The sequence below is a fragment of the Periplaneta americana genome, chromosome 10, assembly GCF_040183065.1.
Source record: "Periplaneta americana isolate PAMFEO1 chromosome 10, P.americana_PAMFEO1_priV1, whole genome shotgun sequence".
NCBI classification, from domain to species: domain Eukaryota; kingdom Metazoa; phylum Arthropoda; class Insecta; order Blattodea; family Blattidae; genus Periplaneta; species Periplaneta americana.
Window position 1 is genome coordinate 9,939,318 of NC_091126.1, and position 24,683 is coordinate 9,964,000.

A 24,683-nucleotide genomic window follows, 5' to 3' on the forward strand; every position below is an offset into this window, starting at 1 on the left:
TACATGCATGCATATTTCATTAAAGTATTTTCTGCGTAGTTACGTAAACGCTCTCCGGCTCAATATAATAATCCACAATTTATTATAATTAAAAAACTATTACGTTTTCAGATGCTAAAATTGCTTAGTGATGTGCAGATAGCATATACAGGGACATCATTTTATTTTTACTTCAATTTTTATTGTACCTGAGTTTTTGAATGTATTTCACTCCCACCCCTTCTACTAATGAAGTTCAACCGTCCTCCACACAGCTCGAAGACCGCATATACAGTCATAGTAGCCTTACGGTCATAGTAAATAGTACGTTCCAAAAATATGTTCGCTTTTTCCAGTGACGAAAGAGTTTTCAATATTGCATAATTTTCGCACAGATACTGTCGTCCATTTTCCTACTTCGCATTCCGGTTTTCGCCACCTGCTTCTATTCGCGTCTCTGTAAAGGCTAGTGGCTGGGCTGTCTTAGCTCTTTTCTGAGAACATTAATTTCTGTTAGGAATTGGACGTCTAAGTAATAGTATACCCATACAACTGTTTAAACTAACTTAAATAAAAGGACCTCGTAAAGTAATTAACTGTCACGTGATTTCCCCCCTTTCTGCGATCCTGCGACATAACCACTTGGACGGACAGTAGATAGCATGTCTGAGTAATTTTATCTTTTCGGATCGGGCAGAAGTGAAGATTGAATTTATAGTACGTAAGGTACTCTGAGAGTAGGTATAGAATTATTTGAACATGAGTTACTAGTACGAAGGACGAAACTGGTAATTGGAATTACACACATTCGAACTAAAGCCTGTATCGAAATGAACGGCCACCATTTTGAAAATGTGTTTAAAACCTTATTATGATTATTTTTCAATTTAACTTCATTCTCTATAGTGTACGCTAATGTGCTGTAGACAGTATAATATACACTACATAATGAATATGTCCGCATGGACAGCTCAGTTCGTGAGTGAAAACACTTATTGTTAATACTGTACTGTATTTTGATTAAACAAAAACCCAATGAAAATTATCAAACTCAAAAGCGTGATATTTCCTAGTTTACGTAAATGGATGAACTATTTTTCTTCCCTCCTATACCTAGTAAAGTGATTTTTTTGTATATTACGCCAGTATCATTGAACTCCAGTCTGGAAGGGGATATCTACCGTTGATCCAAAGGTATAGCCAAGTTAATATTAGAAATGTTAGTAAAAATAAGGTGATGTCCCTGTATTAAGCGTGCCATTTTTTTACTTCCAAAAATCATAGGTTATAAGAAAAAATGTTGAAATATAGTAAAATAATACTAGCGAAAGGTCTAACTTCCCACTCAAACTCACATTTTTATTGGTATTTTGCCTTCCAAGTCTGTTGTGGCTTTCCTGGGCTTACAGCGTCTTTTTTGGCTCCCCGTTATATATTATAAATGGCTAAACATTCAGGCTCGAAAGATAAATACGGGACGGATGTGAGGGGAAACGGAAGAATCGCGAGGAAATGGGCCAAATCACCAGGATTTTCGACTCGTTCGCCAGAGCCCGTCACAAGAGCCGGGACTGGCAGGCGTGTGTGGAGACAATGGCCACCATTCGAGTGGAGGGCAACGGGTTTCATAACTGCGCGAGCGTTTGTTAATGTAGCTCTGCAGGTTGTGGTGCAATCCGGCGAGCGAGATCTAAATTGGTCGGTGAACGCCGTTAACAGGGATGGCCAAAATAAAAATCGACTAAGTCGTTAATCCGGTACTTTGGACAACAATCCCAATTGACATTTTTTGGTAAACTAAATTCTAAACATTTTTAATGTTTTGCTAATTTGCATTTTAAAGCGACACTGTAAGGGGAATTCGAATACTGAAGTGACCAAAACTGAGAGGTTACCATTCAAATCTTGTAATCTCTGAAACTATTGAATCGGTAATGATCAAATTTTCCAAAAACCTTTATAGTCTATGTGAGTCTTGCATATGCCGCATGAATTTCATTTTGACTGTAAGAATAGTTTAGTTATTTTGACGAGTTTTTTGAAACTACTTTTTTGTTTCCGTCAAATCAAAACTTTGGTTTTTAAAGTATTTTTTCTAAGAAACTAACATACTCAGAGGTATGAATGTTTTGACACATTTTAGGAGCCATACGTTACAATTTCAGGAATAAAGAATCTCATAACTTTAATAGGCCACAACTTACAAATGATTTTTAAGGAACACGGAGGTTTAGTGTCACCCAAACATAACTCCGCCATCGGTCGCTATCCTGAGCAAGATTAATCCAGTCTCTACTATTAATATCCCACCTCCCTCAAATCCGTTTTAATATTATCCTTCCATCTACGTTCCGGGCCCTCGCAAAAGTCTTTTTCTCCCAGGTTTTCCAACTAACACTCTATATGCATTTCTGGATTCACCCATACGTGCTCCATGCCCTGTCTATCTCAAACGTCTGGAATTAATGTTTCTAATTATGTTAGTTGAAGAACACAATGCGTGCAGTTCTGCGTTGTGTAACTTTTTCCATTCTCCTTTAAGTTCATCCCTCTTAGTCCAAATATTTTCCTAAGCACCTTATTCTCGAACACTCTTAAACTTTGTTCCTCTCTCAAAATTATAGTCCAAGTTTCACAACCATACAGAACAACAGGTAATATAACTCTTTTATAAATTTTAACTTTCACCTTTTTTTGAGAGCAGACTGGACGACAAAATCTTCTCAGTCGAATAATAGCAGGCATTTCCCATACTTATTCTGCGTTTAATTTCCTCTCAAGTGTTATTTATATTTGTTACTGTTGATCCAATTTACTTAAATTTTCCACCTTTTCAAAAGATAAATTTTCAATTTTTATGTTTCCATTATTTAAATGTTCATAAAAATAAATATTATCGGTGCTATAACATGCCATTTAAGGGCATAAATAATAACTTTGATAAACAATATATGTTCTCATTAAAAAAGCAGCTAATTTAATGTGAAAATTAAAAGTGAAAATGTGTCATTTCTTGTCTTCCCTTAGTGTGCAGTCTCTCTAAGATAAAATCCTGAGAAAATAGAGATACTGTAAACTATAGAATTTATTGGAGTGGATATACAAACCAAACCTCGCAAACTAGTTTCTTTTCTTCCCCATTTCTAGACTAATTGAGACATTTGTTTTCCCTCATCGTTTATCGCGTCAGATAGAACAGAAAAATAAATAAACTGTAGCACTCACAAGCAGACATTGTGATGGGGGGCAGATAAAAAAGTTAAATTGTTTTCTTTCACTATGTTAATATCAAAAGAAGTGCTTATACGAATTTTTGCCACTCGATCCCAATTACGAAGTTTTCTTCTGAAATATTGGTCATCATTTACAAGTACGTGCAATAAATGCTTTGTGCAATCATATTTGACACGCTTCTTCAAACATACGATTTTGTCTCCACACAGATCTTCCAGATTCAAGAGGTCTGGAAGACATCCTTTGATGTACCTTTTTTAAAATTCTTTCCTGATTCTTTGACGAAATCCTGTACTGAGACCAGAAGATCTTCCAGCGTAAAACACTACGAATCAAATTAAAAACAAATTATTTTTCCTTTCACTTTAATGTGTTCTCTTTCTTTAAACTGTACATATGTGAATTTTATACACATACAATATAGTTTGTTAGTATCATTAACATTTTTATATCATAAAATAATCAAAATATTGTTATTTAATAAAATTCACTGATAGAGATCATTTATCGATCATAACACAAAGACATTCAACCTTACTCTCAGAGATGTCAAATTGTCAATTGCCTCTTCCAAGGCTTTTCTTAGACAAATGTGAAACCGTTTAGCTTACAAACGGTACATAAATATTTGCAGCAAAGTGCATTTTCTGGTCTAGTGCTAAATTACGTTTCAAATAGGAAAATTTGTTTTCCGAACCATGTTCTTATAACATAAAACTAATGTGAGGAACAATATCTACTTCTCGAAAATATTAGAAATAAGTTTTAAGAACACCACTGAGTGAGATGAATTGTTGTCCTCACCTGCAGAACTTATCTGCATCTCTCGAGTCACAGTTATAAACACCAATTCGATAAATTAAATTATTCTGTACAGATTGTAATCCTGAGTCTTAAAATGTTGTACTAAATAGGGCAGAGTAGGGTAGTATCGGACATTGGGTAATATCGGACAGTGCGTTTCTTTCATCTACCACAGATGGTATTACCTGAATGACGTGGTTACGTAACTGTATGCGACATCACAGAAACGTAACCATGTCATTCAGGTACTATCATCTGGTTGTAGATGAAAGAAACTCACTGTCCGATATTACCCGATGTCCGATACTACCCAACTCTCCCCTAATCTTGTTTATCACACACATCGGAATATTTTAATAACAGAGGACTGGATATAGTGTTTATGTTTATAAATGTACAAGCTTTTTCTCAGGCAAATATACTTAGCTCTGCTTGGATTTATCTTGGTGATTTCAGCCGTGGACAGAATATCAGCGTACAGTGATAAAAGCTGGCGGAACCATGACAATTAACAAGTTTGACATCTCCCTTCAACCCAGACATTTTTCTAACATTCATGTGCAAAAATCATTCAAATTGAGGAGATGTACTTTGGCAAAGAAGTCTTTTCTAAATATCAGTCTATAAGAATTTGCTCGTCAATGGTTGAAAGCCGAAATAATGTTAAGAATGTTGAAGAGTTGTGTTGGCTGGGAGAGGCGTCGTTGGTCGATGTATAACATTCTTTATTACACGACCAAGGCTGGAGTCGTTTTGTTTAGTTGGCGCAGCGACCACCGCTAACGCCGCCACAAGAGGAGAAATGCTGTACATTCAGCAGTGAATGAAAAGTCAAACACTGGTGACATTTGTCTCTCTGTCGCCTTGGAGAAAGCAACTGTTTCAACATGTCAGCTCAGTGCGTCACGAGACGGGATTGCGTTACAGTCGCGTGCGTCTTCTGTTAGGCGACTTTTTTGTTTTGAAGCCACGATACATCAGAAATAAGTACAGGGTGATTCAGGCGGAAGGACCACACGTTGAGGGGTGATAATATGGGCGATTTTAAAGGAAAACCATTATAAAAAACTTATGTCTTATTCTCAACGGTTTTGGAGAAAACTATCGAAACCACGAGAAACGGGAACAGTGCAGTTGATAGTAAATTAAGAGATCGTTAACTGTATGTTGAAATTGTCTATTCCTCTTTACACATCTTGTCAAAAAATGTCGCAGTCATCGTCGATGCACTTTGCAGCTCGTGTAGTCTGGTGCCGTATTGCTAATAGGGATATCTTATGCGAAGTTTTACCGCTAGATGTCAGGAACGTTCCATGCGGCGGAACGGGTTGTAGGGCTATGTTATGTCATATACTACAGTTGATTACATTTTCCCGCTTGTTGGTTTTTTATGCGTGTCAAAATTATATTTACAATTGTTTTGTATAACCTGGTATAATTTAATATAATTCAATATTTTCTACCTCATAATTTAATTTACAATAAATAATAACGTAAACCTGTATAATATTGAGCGATTACCCGAGATGGGTGGGGAAATCTGCAGTATGCAGAATATAGATACGAGTAAATTGAATGTTCATGAACCTAAACGAGAACTTTGAGAACGAGGTGCACGAATAAAAAAATAGGAACTACCGGGATGTCGAAGGTGAATATTGCCCCCTTTAATCATTAGTATTCAAGAACCGTACGCTAAAAACAGGATATGCAACCACCAATGTGTTTCTTTTCATAGGGAAGGGACTATCGAGATTGAATTCCTTGTTTTTTTTTCTATAGTTGCAGAAAGATCAAATGCAATTTTTAATAGAATGATATAATATGATCGCAGTAGTATCACGATTAGTCGTGCGTTTTGTAGGTTAAGACATGCAGTTTTGAATACTATGTAGGATGATTTTGAAAATTTTAAATTAAAACATGGTTTTAATAATTAGGGTTCAGTACATTAAACATATTATTCACGAAATGGGTTCCACTACGGATCGTCCTGGATAATAAACATCCCAATTTATCGAGAGTTTACTGCAGGCGTAAACTTCGGAGACTCCTACAACTACTGCATATAATCTAAGCTAACATACCTCGCTGTCGAGGTTGCATATGATTTTATTAATTTTTCCTTTCCTTCTTCCAAAATGAAACTGTAGTCAACAATTCCTTATTAAAGTAGTTACTTTTATTTAATAGCTAGCACTTTCGAGGCGCAATTTAATTACTTATATTTCTTAAGATTTAAAGCATATATTCAGAATATTTCGGGACCTGATTTAAGACGAAAGCTTTCCCTGGTCCTTAAATATAGGAACATAACAAAAATTTGCCATTTTTAGTTGTTTTTAAGAGTATTTAATATACTAATACACTATGTATATTCTCAATGTTTATATACCGAAAAACAAATGCACACGCAAAGCGCATCCCTCAAAGTACACGTGCGCTATCTGTTGGTGCTAGTTCAGGATATCCCTATTTGAGCTGAAAATTCCAAGATGACAAAGGCAACAGTAAAATATAATGTCATTCTGGTTGCGTCCGCATCAATGTGAGCAGTTATGCGGAGAAAGAAAAGACACATCCCTGTCATTTTCAAATAGATGTTTCTCGAATACGAGTGACAATAAGATGTGCATATGTGTGTGCGTGTGTGTGTATATATAAATGAATTTTTCCTTCAGGATGATCCATACTGTCACCTTCAACGCATGAGCTTTTCCTCTTGTATCACCCTGTATGTAAAGTGATTCGCGGTTGTACGTCCTGCCAATCTTTCAAATCCAAGTTAGAAAATTATCTTATGACGAGTTGCCAAACTAACTTACTATTATGACAAGTGTTGTATTGCATGTTTCCACGTATTCACATTTTTTATGTTCTAGTGATATTTAACTTATTTTACATTTTTGTTTTCATATTTTCCGACAATGGTATATCTATAATGTGATAAATTGAGCTATATATAATCATAATTTTCCTTACTGTATGTACCTAAAATATTGTATTCATTGTATGCACTATTATTATTATTATTATTATTATTATTATTATTATTATTATTATTATTATTATTACTGCTACTACTATTCTTATTTATTATTATTATTATTATTATTATTATTATTATTATTATTATTATTATTATTATTATTATTATTATTATTATTATTGTCAATAATTGAAGCGTCGGCTGGAACAACGTTATAAGTTACATTTGGTAAAATTTACAGGAGCTGCAAAAATGTGTACACGTACAACGTTGTTGTTATAGGGAAGCAAACTTTTGAGTGGACAAATTTCACGTACTGCATTGATGGACAGTTGCAAGCCAAGGAGTATAGCAAGGTAACATGACATACAACATTATTACACGGAAACACGCCGAATGAAAATTTTGTAACTTACACGTTGTTCCAGCCGACGCTTCAATTGTCTTATTTTTTTATACTTTGTATGTCTAATTTCTTTTGACCTGCTGTTCATATTTCATTATGCTTTTTTCTTTCTTTCTGTATGTTATATATTATGTCTAATTTCTACTTACTTGTTGTTTACATTTTATTATTATTATTATTATTATTATTATTATTATTATTATTATTATTATTATTATTATCTTATTCAGTTTTGTGTGTAAATTTGTAGTGTACTTTGTAAATTATTATTATATTGGGTTATTTTACGACGTTGTATCAACATCTAGGTTGTTTAGCGTCTGAATGAAATGAAGGTGATAATGCCGGTGAAATGAGTCCGGGGTCCAGCACCGAAAGTTAACCAGCATTTGCTCGTATTGGGTTGAGGGAAAACCCCGGAAAAAACCTCAACCGGGTAACTTGCCCCGACCGGGATTCGAACCCGGGCCACCTGGTTTCGCGGCCAGACGCCCTGACCGTTAGTCCACAGGTGTGGACTACTTTGTAAATTTGTAGTGTTTTTTGTAACACAGTTTTATTCCTGGTTGAGTGTTAGAGAAGGCCGCATGGCCTTAACTCTGCCAGGTTAAATAAATCATTATTATTATTATTATTATTATTATTATTATTATTATTATTATTATTATTATTATTATTATTATTATTATAGCTCCTCCCTTTGTTGCGTGGTACAGACAGGTCGAAAGGAGTGAAAACAGAAAGTGACTTGGTACAAACAAAAATCCGCACACATCCTGGATTGGAGATCTTACTTCTAACTTGAAATCAAAATCGAGGGAACAAACACTGTGTGATGCGCCTCCCTCATCGCGGCCCTCGCTGCAGCATCTCGACCCGAGAGCTCCGTAATGGCGCTTAACATCTCTGATCTCTGATCTCGTATAGAACGTGGCTCGCATAAGCGTCCAATATCGGTCGTGTTGAACAAAGCCGAATCCGCACTCAATTGTCTAGAATAGCGGGATAATCCGACCTCGAATAATCAGATTTGCACAACTGTATCGATATTGCCGATCGTCGATAGGCTTCCTACATGTCGTAACGGAGTTGATCACCTTGCACTCGCTGCATGCAAGAGTGTAATAGGAGACAGACGCGGGGCACGGAAAGAGCGATCTCTTTCTTCTTGTTCGGGTTGGTAACTTTCTGCTGCTTGAAGTGTTTCATTTACTATCATTCCTGCATGCCCTTAGAGCTAAATTATATTTCAATCTTTGTATTACAGTGAATATATCTGGAAACTTGATATTTCGTATGTTACATCTAGAAAAACGGTCCAGACCTTTAATTTTCTATACCATAACTTCCAACGAGTAGGTAACCTCTCTTCGGAGTGTCTATCAAGGTAGATCCAACCTTTGAAATGTTCCGTTTTTCGAATATATTTACAAATGTGGAAGTAGGAACATCTACCTTGAAAACATCCATTTTATATTATCCTACAATTCACGCAACATTAAATTTCTTTGTTGAGCAATTTATGGACTTTGGCACCATTATCGTAAAGGCAAGGAAAGGAAAACTTTTATCTTGTATTTGCCAATAAGACTGAAGAAAGCCACCAGAGAAGCTCAGGCGGTAGCGCAACTTCCTGGTGATCTGGAGCTGCGCTCGAGCGTGGGTTTGATTTCCGTTTCTTGGGCTGATTACCTGATTTGGTTTTTCCGAGGTTTCCTCAACCGTAAGGCGAATATCAGGTAATCTATGGCGAATCCTCGGCCTCATCTCGCCGCTGTCACCAATTCCATCGACGCTAAATAGCCCAGTATTTGATACAGCGTCGTTGAGTAAAGAAGTAAAAAAGAAATACTGAAGAAAAGCTCATGTTTCTACACGTGAGGCAAGGTTAAAAAAAACTAAACAATACCGCATCACGAAAACACGTTTAGAGTTTCTTAAAATTTGATTAGAATTTAGAGATTAACATATATGCTGTGAAATGTAAGTTTGTTGAAGTTGAACTAGCGCTCTGTGTGATAAGAAACTAAAAATGGGATTTTTTGAATTCTCACTTCATAATAAATAAATGTGTTTTGCCTGCGTTGCAAAGCTATTTGCAGACTTAATTTGCCAGCTGAAAGAATGCGCGGAAACGTCCTTCGAGTGTCACGAGTTAGTTATTATGCTGTGGTAGCAACACACTAGTTGTTCTGTTTATGGTTATTCGTAAACATTTAAACTGGCACTGACGGCATTTCATATATATTATATATTTTTAGTATATGAACGAGATGCTGTCGTTTGCGGTGTGAGAACGGGTACATACAAGCAAATTTTATTGAAATAATTGGTGAACGTATTTCAAATTGACGTATTTTCAAGCTTTGTCTAACAGACGACGTTGCTTAAACATTTCCGTATAAAATTCTAATTGAAACTTCCTACATCGTTGCAATACCATTTAATGAACTGAACCGAAAACTTAAATTGTGATTAACATTTATAAATGATATTAATTTATTTCTCCACGTTACTTAATTTTCTGTCAGAAGAAAAGAGGCTTCTGCTATACACTGATTAAAAATACTCCAGAATTGACAATACTTAGTTTGACCCGGGTCGCCATAGCAACCGCTCTATCAACCAATCGAAAGCTATGACATCATGCGCTGCTGCAACTCGTATCTATCGACAGCTTGTTTTGTCTGCAGTCCATATGTTGCGCGCGCTTTTGTTCTGTGTTTTGTCCCGTTGATTTTTCCGTAATTTCCGCAGTTTACTTCGTATTTGTGAATCAGCAACATCAGATTATGTACCTCAGAGTTAGTATTTTTCTTTCTTTATATAAACAAGTTAATATCACTGAAATCGCCAACATCATCATAACGGCTTAGATCATTTAGCTTGCTCCGACTTCAGAATTTACTGAAGTGTAGGACATCCGTATGCCAAATTATTCAAACCGATTTTCAGGAAATTTATAAATTCTTTATTCAGTGACAGAAAATAGCCTACTTTTCTTTACTCCAAATGACTGTGCAATATGTTTCAGAAAGTATTCGCTCCGACCGATTGTTTTGTGTGGTTGCTAGGCTTGAAACCGTAGTTTGCATGTGGTTTGTACAGGAGAATTCAATAGCAAATGCTATTCCTGTCACCAACATCAGTGAAAAAGCGAAAATGTTCACTGATTTCCATTTCCAACGCAATTATCCGGATTTCTGCATATAAGAATCACGGCAATCACCAATCAGTCCGTATAGTTGGAGTTCTACTCTACTTAACTTTAACGGAAGTCCTTTCTGCAGATTTCAAATAACCTATTGTCCGCGCAACTTATCTAGGCACTTGGGTTCCCTAGTGCTCTCTCGCTGCCCCTCTCCTTCCCTCTCCTTCCACGCTACCGCTACAAGCAACCTCGCTACACCCCGCTTCCCCGTTCTTTTAGCTGCCCAGATAAGTTGCGCGAACAGTATGTTTGATAACGCTGCCTTGAAATGTCAAGTCCGAAATAACTTTAATGGAAATATAGTAATTGAGGGGAAGTGATACGTCGCGGTTGAACATTGTACTGGAAGCCGGAAAATAGCGGGTCCCATTCCCTATGGTGCCATGAATTTTCTCAATTGAGGTGCTTATCCATTCTTTGGAGAAAAATTTGCAACTTTAAGCCGATTTTTAAAAACTATTTTTTCACTGATTATTAGGCACAAAATTAAGAATTTTCACATAAAATAAACCCCTCAAATATTTGGGGGGGGAGGGGTGGCAATTTTTAAAGCGAAAACTGAAATTTGTTCTAGTCCACAGTTTTTATGTTAGAACAAAATTTATTTCACTATCTTACTCCTAAAAGAATACAAAATAGGCTGTGAAAACATTTTTTCCCAATTTTAACCCTTTAAGGAAAAATGTCAATTTTTTAAATTTCAAACAGAAATAAAAATTCGATATATTGGAGTTTTAAATTACCTTTCTTCAGCAGTAGGATACTGTTTGTAGTTTGGTACTTAGCTACGGTAATCAGCTTCATTTTGTTGCAAGAATGATGAAAATATCTCACTTCAAAATGCACTTTCTGTTAACATTTGTGTTGTAAAATGGTGTAAAATTGAACACGGAAAAAATCTACATCCCGAGAATATGAAAAATTGTAAAACCATACACACAGCTTCGTGACTTTGTAAAATAATACAGTCAAACTGTAACGCCAAATTCGAATTATTACACAAAAAAATATATCAAATTGACAGAATGTGACGGATTGACACTTGCAATCTTCACTTCCTGCTTAAAGAAAGGGTGCTTCCGGTCAATAAAAACTCAGCTAATTAATTAACCAAACATCATAGAGGCAAAACTGATACATTTTTTATAACTGGAAAGTTCAAGCTTTCAGATGACTTAAAAATAAAAAGTAAAATAAAATCTTTGAAGGAAATTTAAAAATTAAGGGTAGATGAGTATCTTGATCTAAAGTACTCCTTCCCACCCTGGGTTTCACTCCGACTCTAACAGAAACGAGTACCCAGGGCATTTCCTTACGGCAAAGGCGACAAGGACAATTCTACTGCTGGTCAGTACCGATTGTCTTGTAAGGTGGGAATCTTAACATCCCGCCTCCAAGGGCCAGTAATGGGATTGATTTTCTTCTTACGGACATTTGGGAATGTGATGTCAATTCGGCAGGTTTCATATTCTGGTTATTCCCCAGCTTAATTGTGGTACCTTGAAGCACAATGTAACGATACCGAACGCAGTAGACGTGCTGTAGTGACCTGTCTTAGCAGTTGTTTAGGAATATTTTAGCAGCGTTAATGTTAGTTACAGCTAAGGTTTCTTTTGGAAGATGTGTCATAGATAAGGTGACGGCGTTAAAGAAGAGTTTTGGATATATCACAGTGTTAAATAGAATGAAATTCCTCCCTTCGCGGCCAATACTGATCTCTTTCTTCGGAAACGCACTATGCAGAATTGGCACTAATTTTAATAATTACAATTTAATAATGGTTATTTATTTTTAATTAGACTACAACATAAAAATGGCATCCGAATATAGATATTTGATTTTCATAGGTTAAATAATTGGAATTTCAATTTAGCACGAGAGACAATAATAGGGTTGAACTTAAAAACCCAATCTTTTACGACTTCAGATGGAAACCTTCCTTGAAAATTGACAGAGGAGTAAATACTATAATGAAAATGGATAAAATGGCGTAAAATATCCTGTGATTGAGGTTCTGGCTGATAGGTACATCTGTTATCTCACTTGATGATATGTGTCAGAGGAAGAACAATTGTTTGTATACATCTGAAGTCTGACTAGGTAGTGTAATATGTAGCTAATCGGCGATGTATGCAATGGAGGGGAAAGGAACTGGCCACCCAACCCATTATCTCGCGGCCTAGTTGCCTCATAAGTGGAGACTTTTTGGTATCACTTTTGAGGTTCAGACCTGTCTTCGGACAGTTGACTGAACAACAATCCTCATTAAATTAGTACTTAAAAAGTACCTCAATTTGTCTGTAGATAATTCACACCTTACACTACGGAAAAAGCAATTTTGTACACATTTTAAGTCACAATTTAGCTGCGTCTGTGGCACTACTGCTATCGCGCTCGTTTTTCATCCAAGTGGCCTTGGTTCAATCCCCGGCGAGGTCGTTATGTTGAACAAAGCAGATTGTTTTCCATTTTTTGGGGGTAGTACGGATTTTTTTTTGCTATTATAGGAAGGTTTGGGGCTTATCAGGCTACTCGTCCGCGAAGTGGCACCTAGCTCTAGGGAGGCTGAGGCAGGATGGCCCACCTATCAGTGTCGGATTCACGAAAGCCATCCAGACCACTTGTCAGAGTTGGTCAATCATCGCATATAAGGGCACATAAAGGGCCAAACCGTGCCTAAGTGTAAGGTCTTGTCCCGAGTCCAGTTCTCGTGAAGCCAAATAAGCCAAGACACAATTTAACTAGCTCAGTAGACGTACTGTGGGTTGAGATGTGAACTCTTTGAATAGTAGAAATCCAGTTTAATATACGGGAAAGATAGAAAACAAATGAAATGTCAACCACGAATTTCAGGAATCTGATAAAAAGGACACTGAACTGAAAGTTTTCAGCGTCTATAATTTTGGAAGCTGCTTTTTTGTCCTTTAATAAAATTCGTATCGGCAGCTAATTTCTTGTACTGAACATTTACTTTATAATACACATCAGTGTATAACTTTTCAACTGGAATTTAAACGTGATAATTTAGGAAATTTCCCTTGTTAGGTCGGCTTTGAAGGTATTTCTGGATATCGGATTGCATTGGTGAAAAACTGAAAATTTTAATTAGACTTTTCCATGGACTGAAGCAGTTTTGAGTGCTATAAACCGGGTGTATAATAATAATAATAATAATAATAATAATAATAATAATAATAATAATAATAATAAAAATAATATGCCTATTAGTTATATCAATTTCTTTTCCATTTTTTATTTAATTTGTGGAAATTCCAAAGTTTTATTATGAATGTGACGCATTTTTAATTGCAGTACATATTAATAATGTGCTATTTTTTAGAGTTAGATCATAGTTAGGAAAAATTTTGGAAGAAGGGTATTTTCGTGGGATTTTAGAAATTTCCGTTCCTGTCAGTAAGGGTTTAAATATTGTTTTTGTAACTTCAATTATTCTGAATTCCCCTATGAAATATCCTGCAAATAGATGGTTGCAGACCTGAAGTACGCTGTTGAAAAGCGGCGAGGATCTTACCATGTCTGAGGACATGTCAAGTATTTGAATTTTTACTTTTAAGAGAAATGTGCTCACGTACAAAGAGGCGAAAGGATGATTGAGAAATTAGCAGCATGAAGTCCATCTCATCAGTGTTTATGGTCGTTGGGATGCATTATTTTAACGTAAAATTCTGTAAGAGGTTGTGCAGACTCTCTAACAAAATTTCGGCCACCTGAATTTTCCAAGTTCCAGCCATAACATACTGCGCATGCTCAGTAAGCACTACACATGCGCAATATGTTATAACTGGAACTTGTAAAATTCAGTTGGCCAAATTTTGTTCCTGGGTCTGTACAAAGCTGAAGTAGATATTATGCCATTTTAATTACATTGCCACGTTTTTCATCCTTTGATAATACTCTGCACCTATGCTTTTAGGTTTTTTAATTTTAGGAACCCGGACTATAGTTATTATTGTTGTTATTACTACTGCTCCTACAACTTCAAGTATCTTGGCCCCATTTGGATTTAAATTCCCCCAGAAGAAAGTGCCTGATCTGAGCACTGGATATTTGGATTGTAGTACATGAAGACAGAAGTAGAGTGAATTTGCCAGCGCTGCTGCTGGCAGCAATAAGGAAGCCCCTTCTTCCATCGAGGGCGGCGTGAGGCGCGCGGCGAGCTGTACCAGTTAACCTTGAGACCTCGCCCGCCGTTGAGCTGTGCCTGGACGCTGGTCACTGTGGCCGATCTGAGTCGTTTTAATTTGGATCTGTCCTTGAAGAATTCCCTCTCCACTCCGCGATCCCGTGACATGGATGCCACTCTTCGGCCTGCGAAATTCCGCACATCTTTCATATAATGATAAAGTTGGACAGCCATCGAAAGGTTTTTCTCCCATTTTACAGCGATGATATGTTGTGCTGTTGGAAAGGACGCGAAATGCAACCTGGATTAGGAAACCAAAATGCCGAATTGGTAGGACCGCACATTTTGGGAAATACTTGCCACTATATCGGTCGGTATTTCGTGAAGTAATGTGTCAAATTTATGAGTATTTGGTGAACTAAATTTCGTAATATGTATGATAACAACTTTCTTATGTTAAATATTATTACCGTACCTTGTTAACATGTTTCGACCTATTTTCGGTCATCTTCGGAACTGGTCGTTGTTGGTCTTGGCGCCTCTTGTTTTCTGTATGGGTGCGTTCGTAGTGTAGAGTCAAAGAGTGTATGAGTTTTGAAATTGAGTTTTGTGTGTGTGTGTGTGTGTGCGCGCGCGCGCGCGCCAAGACCAACAACGACCAGTTACGAAGATGATCGAAAATAGCTCGAAACATGTTAACAAGGTACGTTAATACTATTTAACACAAGAAAGTTCTTATCATACATATTCCGAAGTGATACAGTGTTAAAAGTTGTGTAATCAAGATGTATGAAATAAATTGTCAGTTAATTGCAGTATGTATTGTTTAACATAAAACTTTTTCTTACGAATATCGCATATCAGCATTCTCAAAATATAAACTAAACAAGGTTTCTGCATTGTCTGCACGAAGATTTATGCAACAGTCAGCGAGAATTTTCGTGTACGAGAAGAACCTCTCTCATTGTCCATATATGTGGGAAACTACACTGCCTGAAAAACAGTTGACACCAAGTTCACTGTGGTGTTTGCTAGTCCCCTCGTAACCTCTTCGCCAACATTTAGCCTCCGGCGAATAGCATACTGCACCAAAGATTGAAGAATATTGTGTTTTACATATATAATTCGTCCACCTCTGCTTCGGCATGTGGGCGTGAGGCCAGCAGCCGGCTGGTCGGTCTAGCTAGGCCCTTCACGGGCTGTAGCGCCACGGATTATTACATATATTTAATTAATCTTTGCTGCAGTCGACTACAGAAATCGATCTTCTTTCGATAGCCATAGCAATAGTAAAAGTGAGCGTATACAATATCCATAGAGGAAGTACGGAAATCCTATTAACGTTACCAAACGATTGATAAATTACCTGAAACAAAAGTTACAAACATGTTTTATTTAACAATATTGAATCAGATTTTGGTATATATTTTGTAGTTTTTGCGATAGAGGGAGTATATTTTGTGATTACTGACATATTTCGCATATTGATCCAAATTTCGCTTTATTTTGCGTGTTTATATCACTTAAATCTTGTATTTTAAACATTTAGAAAGTTAAATTTAACAAAGAAAGTAATTTCGGAAAATTTCGCGCTTATCACTATTACCAAAAAAGTACGGTCCCTACGAACTGGTGTTCGATATTTCAGTAAGAATAAACATCAGAATAGTTCAAGATTGTTCTTCGATCGCGGCGTGTGAAATCATTATATGCAGTATCAAATTGTTTAAGGTATGTAAGCTTAGGAAGTAGATTATTTTCAATTTCTCATTTCGTTCTCCTTAAACATTCCTGGTCTGTAGGTAGGGCATTTTTGTATTTTATTTTTTTTTTTACAAATTAAAATGTCACCGCCAACAAAGCACTTAATTAAGAAGTTTATATAGACCCAATTATAATCTATGCATGTATACGAGTAATATTGGTGGTATAGCTTATTAAATAAGTTTTCTTTTTTTTAAATTAGTCCATTATTATTATTATTATTATTATTATTATTATTATTATTATTATTATTATACTAGACACATCATCGTTGGTTTCGGTAAGATATACTTCAGTTCTCAATACGTAGATCTATTTTTCCATAGGAGTTGATCTTTGATCTGTTTATTTTGGAGTCTTTTGTTTGTTGTTTCTACAACATCGATTACTACTGGTATGATTTTCGCTTCTAAGTGTTATATTCTTCAAATAGATCTACACTGACATTATGACGAAGTGAATAGAAACGACTGGAAGCATAAAATTGAAATGTGCGTATAGAGAGGAATGGAGAGTGTGAAATGGACAGAGAAAATAAGAAATGAAGCTGTGCTAGTAAGAATGAGGGAAGAGATAATAATGCTGAAACTGAGCAGAAAAAGAGAAAGGAATTTGCTGGGTCACTGGCTGAGAAGAAACTGCCTACTGAAGGATGCACTGCAGGGAATGGTGAACGGGAGAAGAGTTCGGGGTAGAAGAAGATATTAGATGATAACAAGATAAATTAATCGTTTGCGAAGACTAAGAGGAAGGCGGAAAAGAGGGAAGAATGGAGAATATGGGTTTGCATTGAAGGAAAGATGACTTTGAATGAATGAATTCTTTGAATTTCTGTATTTATGACTCATATGTATTTTTACATTTTGATTGTTATTATGTATAGGTCATTTTTATTATATAAATTGCGGTAATAAAGATGGATTTACGAACATTACACAACAGAAGTTTCAATCTTCAGTCGAGAGCAGGAAATCGGTCTATATTACAGTAGCTGTCGTACAACGTGTGTAACGTTGTCTAGAATATATGTAGACCTACTTGTAATCATTTCTGCAAGCTTTAACAGGACGTACGTATATCTGTATACTGTTTTAAATACAATTCTAATTATGTTCCTGAACGTTATTTCTGACAATTGAATACCTCCCGGAATAAGGATCTAAGTACATAGGAAAACAATGTACCATGTACCTTTATTCCGAAGGTATTCAATTACTGTTGCTTATAGTTTTTGTCTCTTTATGTCGTATACTTCATGTGGATGACGCAGATATGCTTAATGCTTTCGTATGCGTTACATTATAAGCAGAGTCTGCAAGGGATAGTTCCTCATCGGGCAATATAACTCGCATCTGTAGCGTACGATATGACTGAAGCTTAGTGTCCACTAGAGAGCTGACAGTAATCTGGAATTCTGCGGAATCAAATCTGGACATAACTCCCAGAAGTGTGTCCTCTTGATTGAACGGTTGCGCGAGTTAACCTTTTTTTTTTTTGCGCGTTTACTCACAAACAAGGTATTGTACGTCGAAAATTGGACGAAAACTTATGTGCTGCTGTTACTGCCATGTACAACATATTAAAAGATTAAGAAAAAACGAAGATCATCAACAATTTAGAATTTTTTTCAGGATGTCAGCAAAAGAACTAGAAGTATACTTATTAATAAATTCGATTGGACCACAAATCAGTAACAAGGTCACGAAATTTCGTTACGAAATTCCTGTAAGAGATTCAGGTATGTGGTTTTCATTTTATTTTGCAGTTTGACAAACAGAGTTTGGTTTGTCTCACTGTTTCCAAAATATATTTTGTAAACTCACAAGCCTATAATATAATAATTGTTTGAAAGGTTTATGTATAGTAACTGTTTTCCTGTCCATGCCAACCCCCGAGAGGGCATTTATCTATACGAAACACATTCGCACTGTTCAAACTGCTGGCTGAAAGATCTGCACAGACCTGCCACCTGGAGAGCCAACATTTCTCTGTCACACTCTGCTACATCAGAGATCGATCTCAGACCCATCTCCACATACTGAAATATGACTTTCGAGAGATTCCTTCTCTCTGAACTTGCAAATGGACACTAAGCTTCACTTTATTGTCGAACTACAGAGCGGCGTCGGCGGTCAGCTTTGTATCATGAACGTCTCTTCCTCGTTTCCTCTCCCAACGTACACAATATTCACAGACCTAAAGAAATATTAACAAGACATAGCGTACGAGATAAACAGGAAAGTGCAAGAAGAGTTTGCTCAAAGTCTCGGAAGACATCAGCACCGACCCCGCAAGCAATCGCGGTCAGGTCTGATGTTCGCAGCACGGCCGGGTGGCGATTGGAGGGTGGCGGAGGATAAACCTCGCTTGAGTCCGCTTCATTCTTGCCTAGGGCGTGAATGCTCCTTTGACATGCCAAAAAGTGAAGAAACTGGACATTTCCTAACGGCTCGCGACCAGCAAGGGTTTCCAATGGACTGCTTGCATTGCCGTTGACGCGCCCGAAGGCGAGGAGGCGAGGCCGTTATCACTGTCGGCCTTCTGGACGTCTTATCGGCAACGGAAACAGTCCTGGCTCAGTCCACCCTACTCTGCACAATAAGAACTCGAAACGAATGTCACATCGATCATCAAATTTAATACTGAACATTACATTCTGCAGCTTGGTCCACCCGATCCGTCCCGAGGCTCCTACAAACGAACAGTCTAGAACATCGAACCACATGAAACATTGTACGCACGATTGAAACATGGCAAGACGACGGACACCCAAGAAGTAATGTTCCATCGGATGACAACTACTACTACATTTGAATAACTGATTAGAAATGCGTCCAAGTGTCCAGTTATAGTGCAGTATGGTAACCTTATACTATTTACAGCAGCAGAAGTGTGCACTTGTGCTAACTTGGGGTAATATGCGTCCTCGGACCACTTGTGCTGGTAACTGTGGGTTGAGGGCCGAGTGCCTCGCCGGCATCAACAGTACCATACTAACAAACACGAGATTAGATTCACTTCGGAGTCCGTCACACACTGACGTGCCTCTTCATGTGCAGCGAGAGGTGGTCGGACCGCGAGAAGGCCCGCTCGCACAGGCGGCACTGGAACGGGCGGTCGCCGGTGTGCTTGCGGTAGTGGCGCGTCAGCTCGTCCGAGCGGGCGAACTTCCATCCGCAGCCCTTCCAGCTGCACTGGTATGGCTTCTCCCCCGTGTGGGTGCGCAGGTGCGCCTTCAAGTGCGACGACTTGGTGTACGTCTTGCCGCACGCCGGGTGCGAGCACGTGTGCGTCGTCAGCTTCTTGCGTCCGCAGCTGCGGCGCCCCCTCTTGGGCTTCTGCTGGACGTCGCCGCCCGAGCCGTTGGAGCCTCCCCCGGTGGCCCCCAGGAAGGCGGGGTGCGACGGGGGTTGCTGCTGGGCGGACAGAAGTTCCGCCAGGTTGGGCGACGACGGGGGAGTCATTATTTTTATTAAGGGGGGAGGAGGTACGATGTTATTAACCACCCTCTGCTGGGGAGACAGGTTGGCCGTCGCCGACAGACCTCGGGGGTAATCCTGGTTCTCGGGACTCGCGGGGGGCGACATTTGGCCGTGGCTGTAGGCTACTTGGTGGTGTGCAGGGACGATGGTCATGAGTCCGTTGTAGGCGGTAGGTGGTTGCGGGAGTAGCGGCGGGAGATCCTGCGGTTCCCTGCTGCCGTAGAAGTCCGCGTCGCCCCTCCTGCCGTGCGGCAGAACGTCTTCCTTGGAGTCGAGGTGCGGCGCGGGGTAGAAGCTGTGCTGCTCGGCCGCGTGGTTGATAAGCATGTCCAGGTCCACGAACTCCTCCGCCTGGTAGCTCAGCTGGTCCGTCTCGGGGCCCTGGCCCTGGGTCTGGGCCTGGGGCTGGGGCTGGGTTGGGGTCGGGGGCGCGGGATCCGCTCTGGCCACCAGCACGGTGCCCGAGCCGCACAGACTCACCGGTGACGCCTGCGGCGGCGTGGGCTGTCCCAGCAGGATGCTTTCGATGTCTTGCCACATCTGCAACAAACGTTCCAAGTCAGACTTCACGACAGGAGCAAGCGAAGGAAATTAGTCTTGCTTTCTCTTCATCTCTAGTGAAGTAAAGCCTTAGTTTTTTCTGTACCGACGCATGCGACGTGCGAGGGGCCTCGCACAAATCCGGACTACACGAGAGATAGTGAGTGGTTTCTATAGTTGTGAGGTGCGCAGACAGTTACAGAAACCACGCACTATCTCTTGTGTTGTCCGGATTTGTGCGAGGCGAGCCTCGCACGTCGCATGTCGCATTCGTCGGTTCAAGGCTTAACTCGTGGATAGCAGAGGTATTCTGGGCCCTGTCCAACAGGATTATGGTCTGATTTCTTACAAATGTACTGAGTTGTAACTACGCAATATTTATTAGTAGAATTGCATTCCACATATGGTTGCCAGATTTCCCGACTTTTGCAGGATTTCGCGTAATTTAGAGAATTTATGTCCTAATTTCCCGTTTCCCGATTTATGATATCAATATCCCGCTTTCCACTCTTTAAGTTGAAACAAAAATGTTAAATTTCAACAGTTTTAATTTTTGCACATTTGATAATGTCACATGACTAACCGATTGTAACATTGTAATTTAGTTCTTTGCATTGAGCTATGGGGTACAAATAATGACTCGATTGTGATCACTCACTCACTAATCGTTGCTCGTTAATAACGTCATGGGAAAGCGGAAATCTGAATATTTACTTGGATTGAAAATGTGTTTTTATGTCCGTTATTTAAGTAATAAGTAGTAAATCCAAAATATTCGATGTTTTAATTATACCGTTTAAATGTTTACGGAAGAGAAGATCTAATAATGAGAATTCTCCATAAAAAAGTGGAATGATTCTCCTCGGGTTTTAAGCCAGGTGATTTGGATAGTTGCTTCCAAGCTTTCGATGACTTAGCTGCTATCTTCTTCAGGGATTGACGTGCTGTGGGACCATGTCTAGCCGGTATATGCATGGAATATAATATAACGGCTAGACATGGTTCCACGGCACTTCAATCCCTGAAGAAGATGGCAGAGCTAGTCATAGAAATCTTTGAAGCAACAATTCATCTCATCTGGCTGAGAACTCGAAAATAATTTTTCTATATCCAACGCCGGGAAAGAATCAAGTCGTGCAAAAATAGTCTTTATTTATAGACGTGAGAAGATGTGTATAATTTTTTGGCTTGTGCCCACGCGGAATAACCCCTCTGAAAATCACAATGAACCATAAATGGTTAAATAGCAGAAACAGATGCTCCACTGTTTTAATGAAATTAGAATTGCATGTCTGTGACAATTCAAATGTGGACTATCAAGATTTCTATAATGCTGTAAATCATGATGTGTCACCTACTGTAAAGAGAAATAAAAACAAGCAAACCAAGGTAAATCTGAAGATTATATTTTTTTATGAATCTGATCTTTAATTTTCATAAAAAAAGATCAATAAATTTAAAATATCTAAAATTGCAGATTTACTTAATTTATGTCTAAAAATAAGAAGATTCCATAATTTTTACAAAACCCATCTGGAAAACCTAGTTCTGCAAACGTTTCTTGTGCACTTTTAGTTTACTGCCCCAAATTTACAATTGTACAGGTGACTTTTCATTGTTCTGTTTCAGAGAAATATTAGTTTTAGTTAGTTACAATTTGCATAGATTTCTCTAGAACGGAAGAAATGCTGATAACATCTATTACATGTGATATTTGTGTGTAATTTAAGGAAATAGTTGAGTGAGATACAGTATGTGCTCTAGTAGGAGTGAAAATGGTGATAAAGTTAATGAGAATATGTTTGTAAAGAAAGGAAGACTACATTTTCATTTTAACTAAAGATTTCGGTACAATCAACATTTTGCGAATTTGAAGAAAAAAGACTTTCCACTGGCATTGGACATATATTAGGACATCAAACGAATCGAAATAAATCATTATCAGCTAAACATGAGTTCATGGTCTGGGTAATGGCACTCATAATAGCATAAGATAGATGCATGGAATATCAAAGTCTTCAGTATGTACCCGTAGATCAATTCACTTTGTGATAGCATCCATAACGTTATAAAATTTCAATCCAGCGTCTTACTTTGCCTTTTATTTTAGTCTCACTAAATTCATAGAACAAAATATTTTACTTTGCCCCTGGCTCTTTTAAAATAAATAATTTCGTCTCTTTTGACACCTTTTTCATGAATTTCCCTTGTTTGTGAAACAGTACAAACAAATTATCGCGCGCATATGAGAAGATTGATACTTGCACCATCTCTCGAGTGAAATTGACACTCTGACCCATAGAAAATTACGACTGTCATCTCAAAGTGAAAGATTACCTTTGAATACTTAAATTATAATTATTCATGAAAAACTAATTCAGAGAGATTTTGAAGGAATGATAATAATCTCATCTTTGCACCCTGGAATACAGAACTATTACCAAGGAGGTGGGGATAACCTTAGACCATACTTTTGTCATCCCTTACAACAGTGGTCGACAGCATTCGCTTAAATGGGTAATGGGTAAGCAGTGTATCTGAATATGCACCGTCGTGTAGAAAGGATATGGAGGAAGCATACCCGTTAGCAGTCACGGATGCACGATAGTGCAGTCTCTTATCCGCGGGTAAGAGATGCTAGCCCGAGGGTGCACTGTGCTGATGACCGCTGTCTTATACTCTCAACACGTTGCTAAAAATTATTGCACAAAATGTTCCTGGATACTAAGTAAATAAGTAAGGCATTTATTTCTGCTTAGTATTCCAGCAGTGAGGTGTACAGGATTTCAAGCCGTGCAGAAGCGATGGCAGTGGAGTCAAATGTATGACTGTTGTCGGGATGGTGTTTCGTATGTCGTTCCAACCCCGTTTCTTCGCAGTTTCACAGTGCAGGTTTAGGAAAGCCAAAATTATGGAGTTCGAAAATCCTTGGGAAGACAGACAGTTCGTTGATCTGACAAGTTGTTAGTTCATAATCATGAATTTGTTTTTGAACCTCATAAAGGTCAACCAGATGTGACCTTTGGGAATTAGCCAGCATTCTGTGCCATGGAATGAGGAAATGCTGAGACCTGAAGGATTATCCCCGCTCTGAATTGCCGCCATGTCCCAGCACACTCTTGCATGGGTCCTGAATGTCCATCAGTTATCTGAAAATTGATGCTTTCGATCCCTACCACGTCTTTGATTGTAAGATTTGACTTTTATATCTAAGCGATGCGTTGTGAATTACACAGATGATTTCTGTTTTCTATTTTCAGCTCATTTTTTAGACGAGAGTCCCGGCTTAAATCGTAGGAAATAACTTTCCTCGACATTGTATAAGTTTCACGTGTTTTAAAGACATTACGACAATTCTAAGGAAAAAACTGGCAAACTACAGGATTCTTTTGTTTTCCTTTTGTCCTTGACGCGAAGTTCTAGAATCGCAGGCCAATAGGTATAATTTCCTTTAAAACCATGATTAGGAACTGATTAATTATAATAATACATTTTCAATGTCATACGAGTAGTAACTTTAATATCCAAAAATTTTTTTCTCTGTGTCATGGATTTTAATCCTCCAATAGTCGCGCGCTCAAATGCAACGTTAGTGGTCGCGTGGATCATAGCCGTGATCCATATCATAAGTTATTTTTTCACATATAATTTATTTTTTTTAACTCTCTGATTAATTATATATTAATGATTACACGTTATCACAGTCAAATTATATTCATTTTTCATAAATAAAACAATTGTTTGTTCAACTACATATTATAACAAATGCTGGAGAAACATAAATTTAAAGACTGAGAACATCTGTGCACAGCACAGTCTTGATCCAAGAACGCACCGACTTAATTATGCGCCAAGAAAACTCTTGGGGTGCTATTCATACACATTTGGGTAGCCCGCGCTACGAGCGTGCTAAACTAGCTCCGGCTATCGAACGGTTACTTGTACAGGATTTATATCATATCATATCGCTAACACTGGTTTATGAATACGGAAAACGTTAGTTCGCTGATCATCCACCGGAGGCCCGCGCTAAGAATGTCTATGAATACGGCCCCTGGTTATCAATTTCTAATTACAGCGACTAGCTGAGAAGGTGGAGAAATATATGAATGAAAGATACTCAGATGACA

At 38.1% G+C, this 24,683-nt stretch overlaps 2 protein-coding genes across 2 annotated transcripts in view; one reads left to right on the forward strand and one right to left on the reverse strand.

Annotated features, from left to right (window-relative positions):
• The window catches only part of AdamTS-A (ADAM metallopeptidase with thrombospondin type 1 motif A), a 991,514-nt gene that overhangs the window by 870,102 nt on the left and 96,729 nt on the right, over window positions 1-24,683 (forward strand). The gene's annotated exons all lie outside the window — the stretch shown is intronic.
• The window catches only part of LOC138707431 (Krueppel-like factor 1), a 132,011-nt gene continuing 110,889 nt past the window's right edge, over window positions 3,562-24,683 (reverse strand). The window contains exon 2 of the mRNA XM_069836843.1: window positions 3,562-20,553. Coding sequence (XP_069692944.1) covers window positions 19,561-20,553 — 993 coding nt within the window. The 3' untranslated portion in view covers window positions 3,562-19,560. The remainder of the gene's footprint in view (window positions 20,554-24,683) is intronic.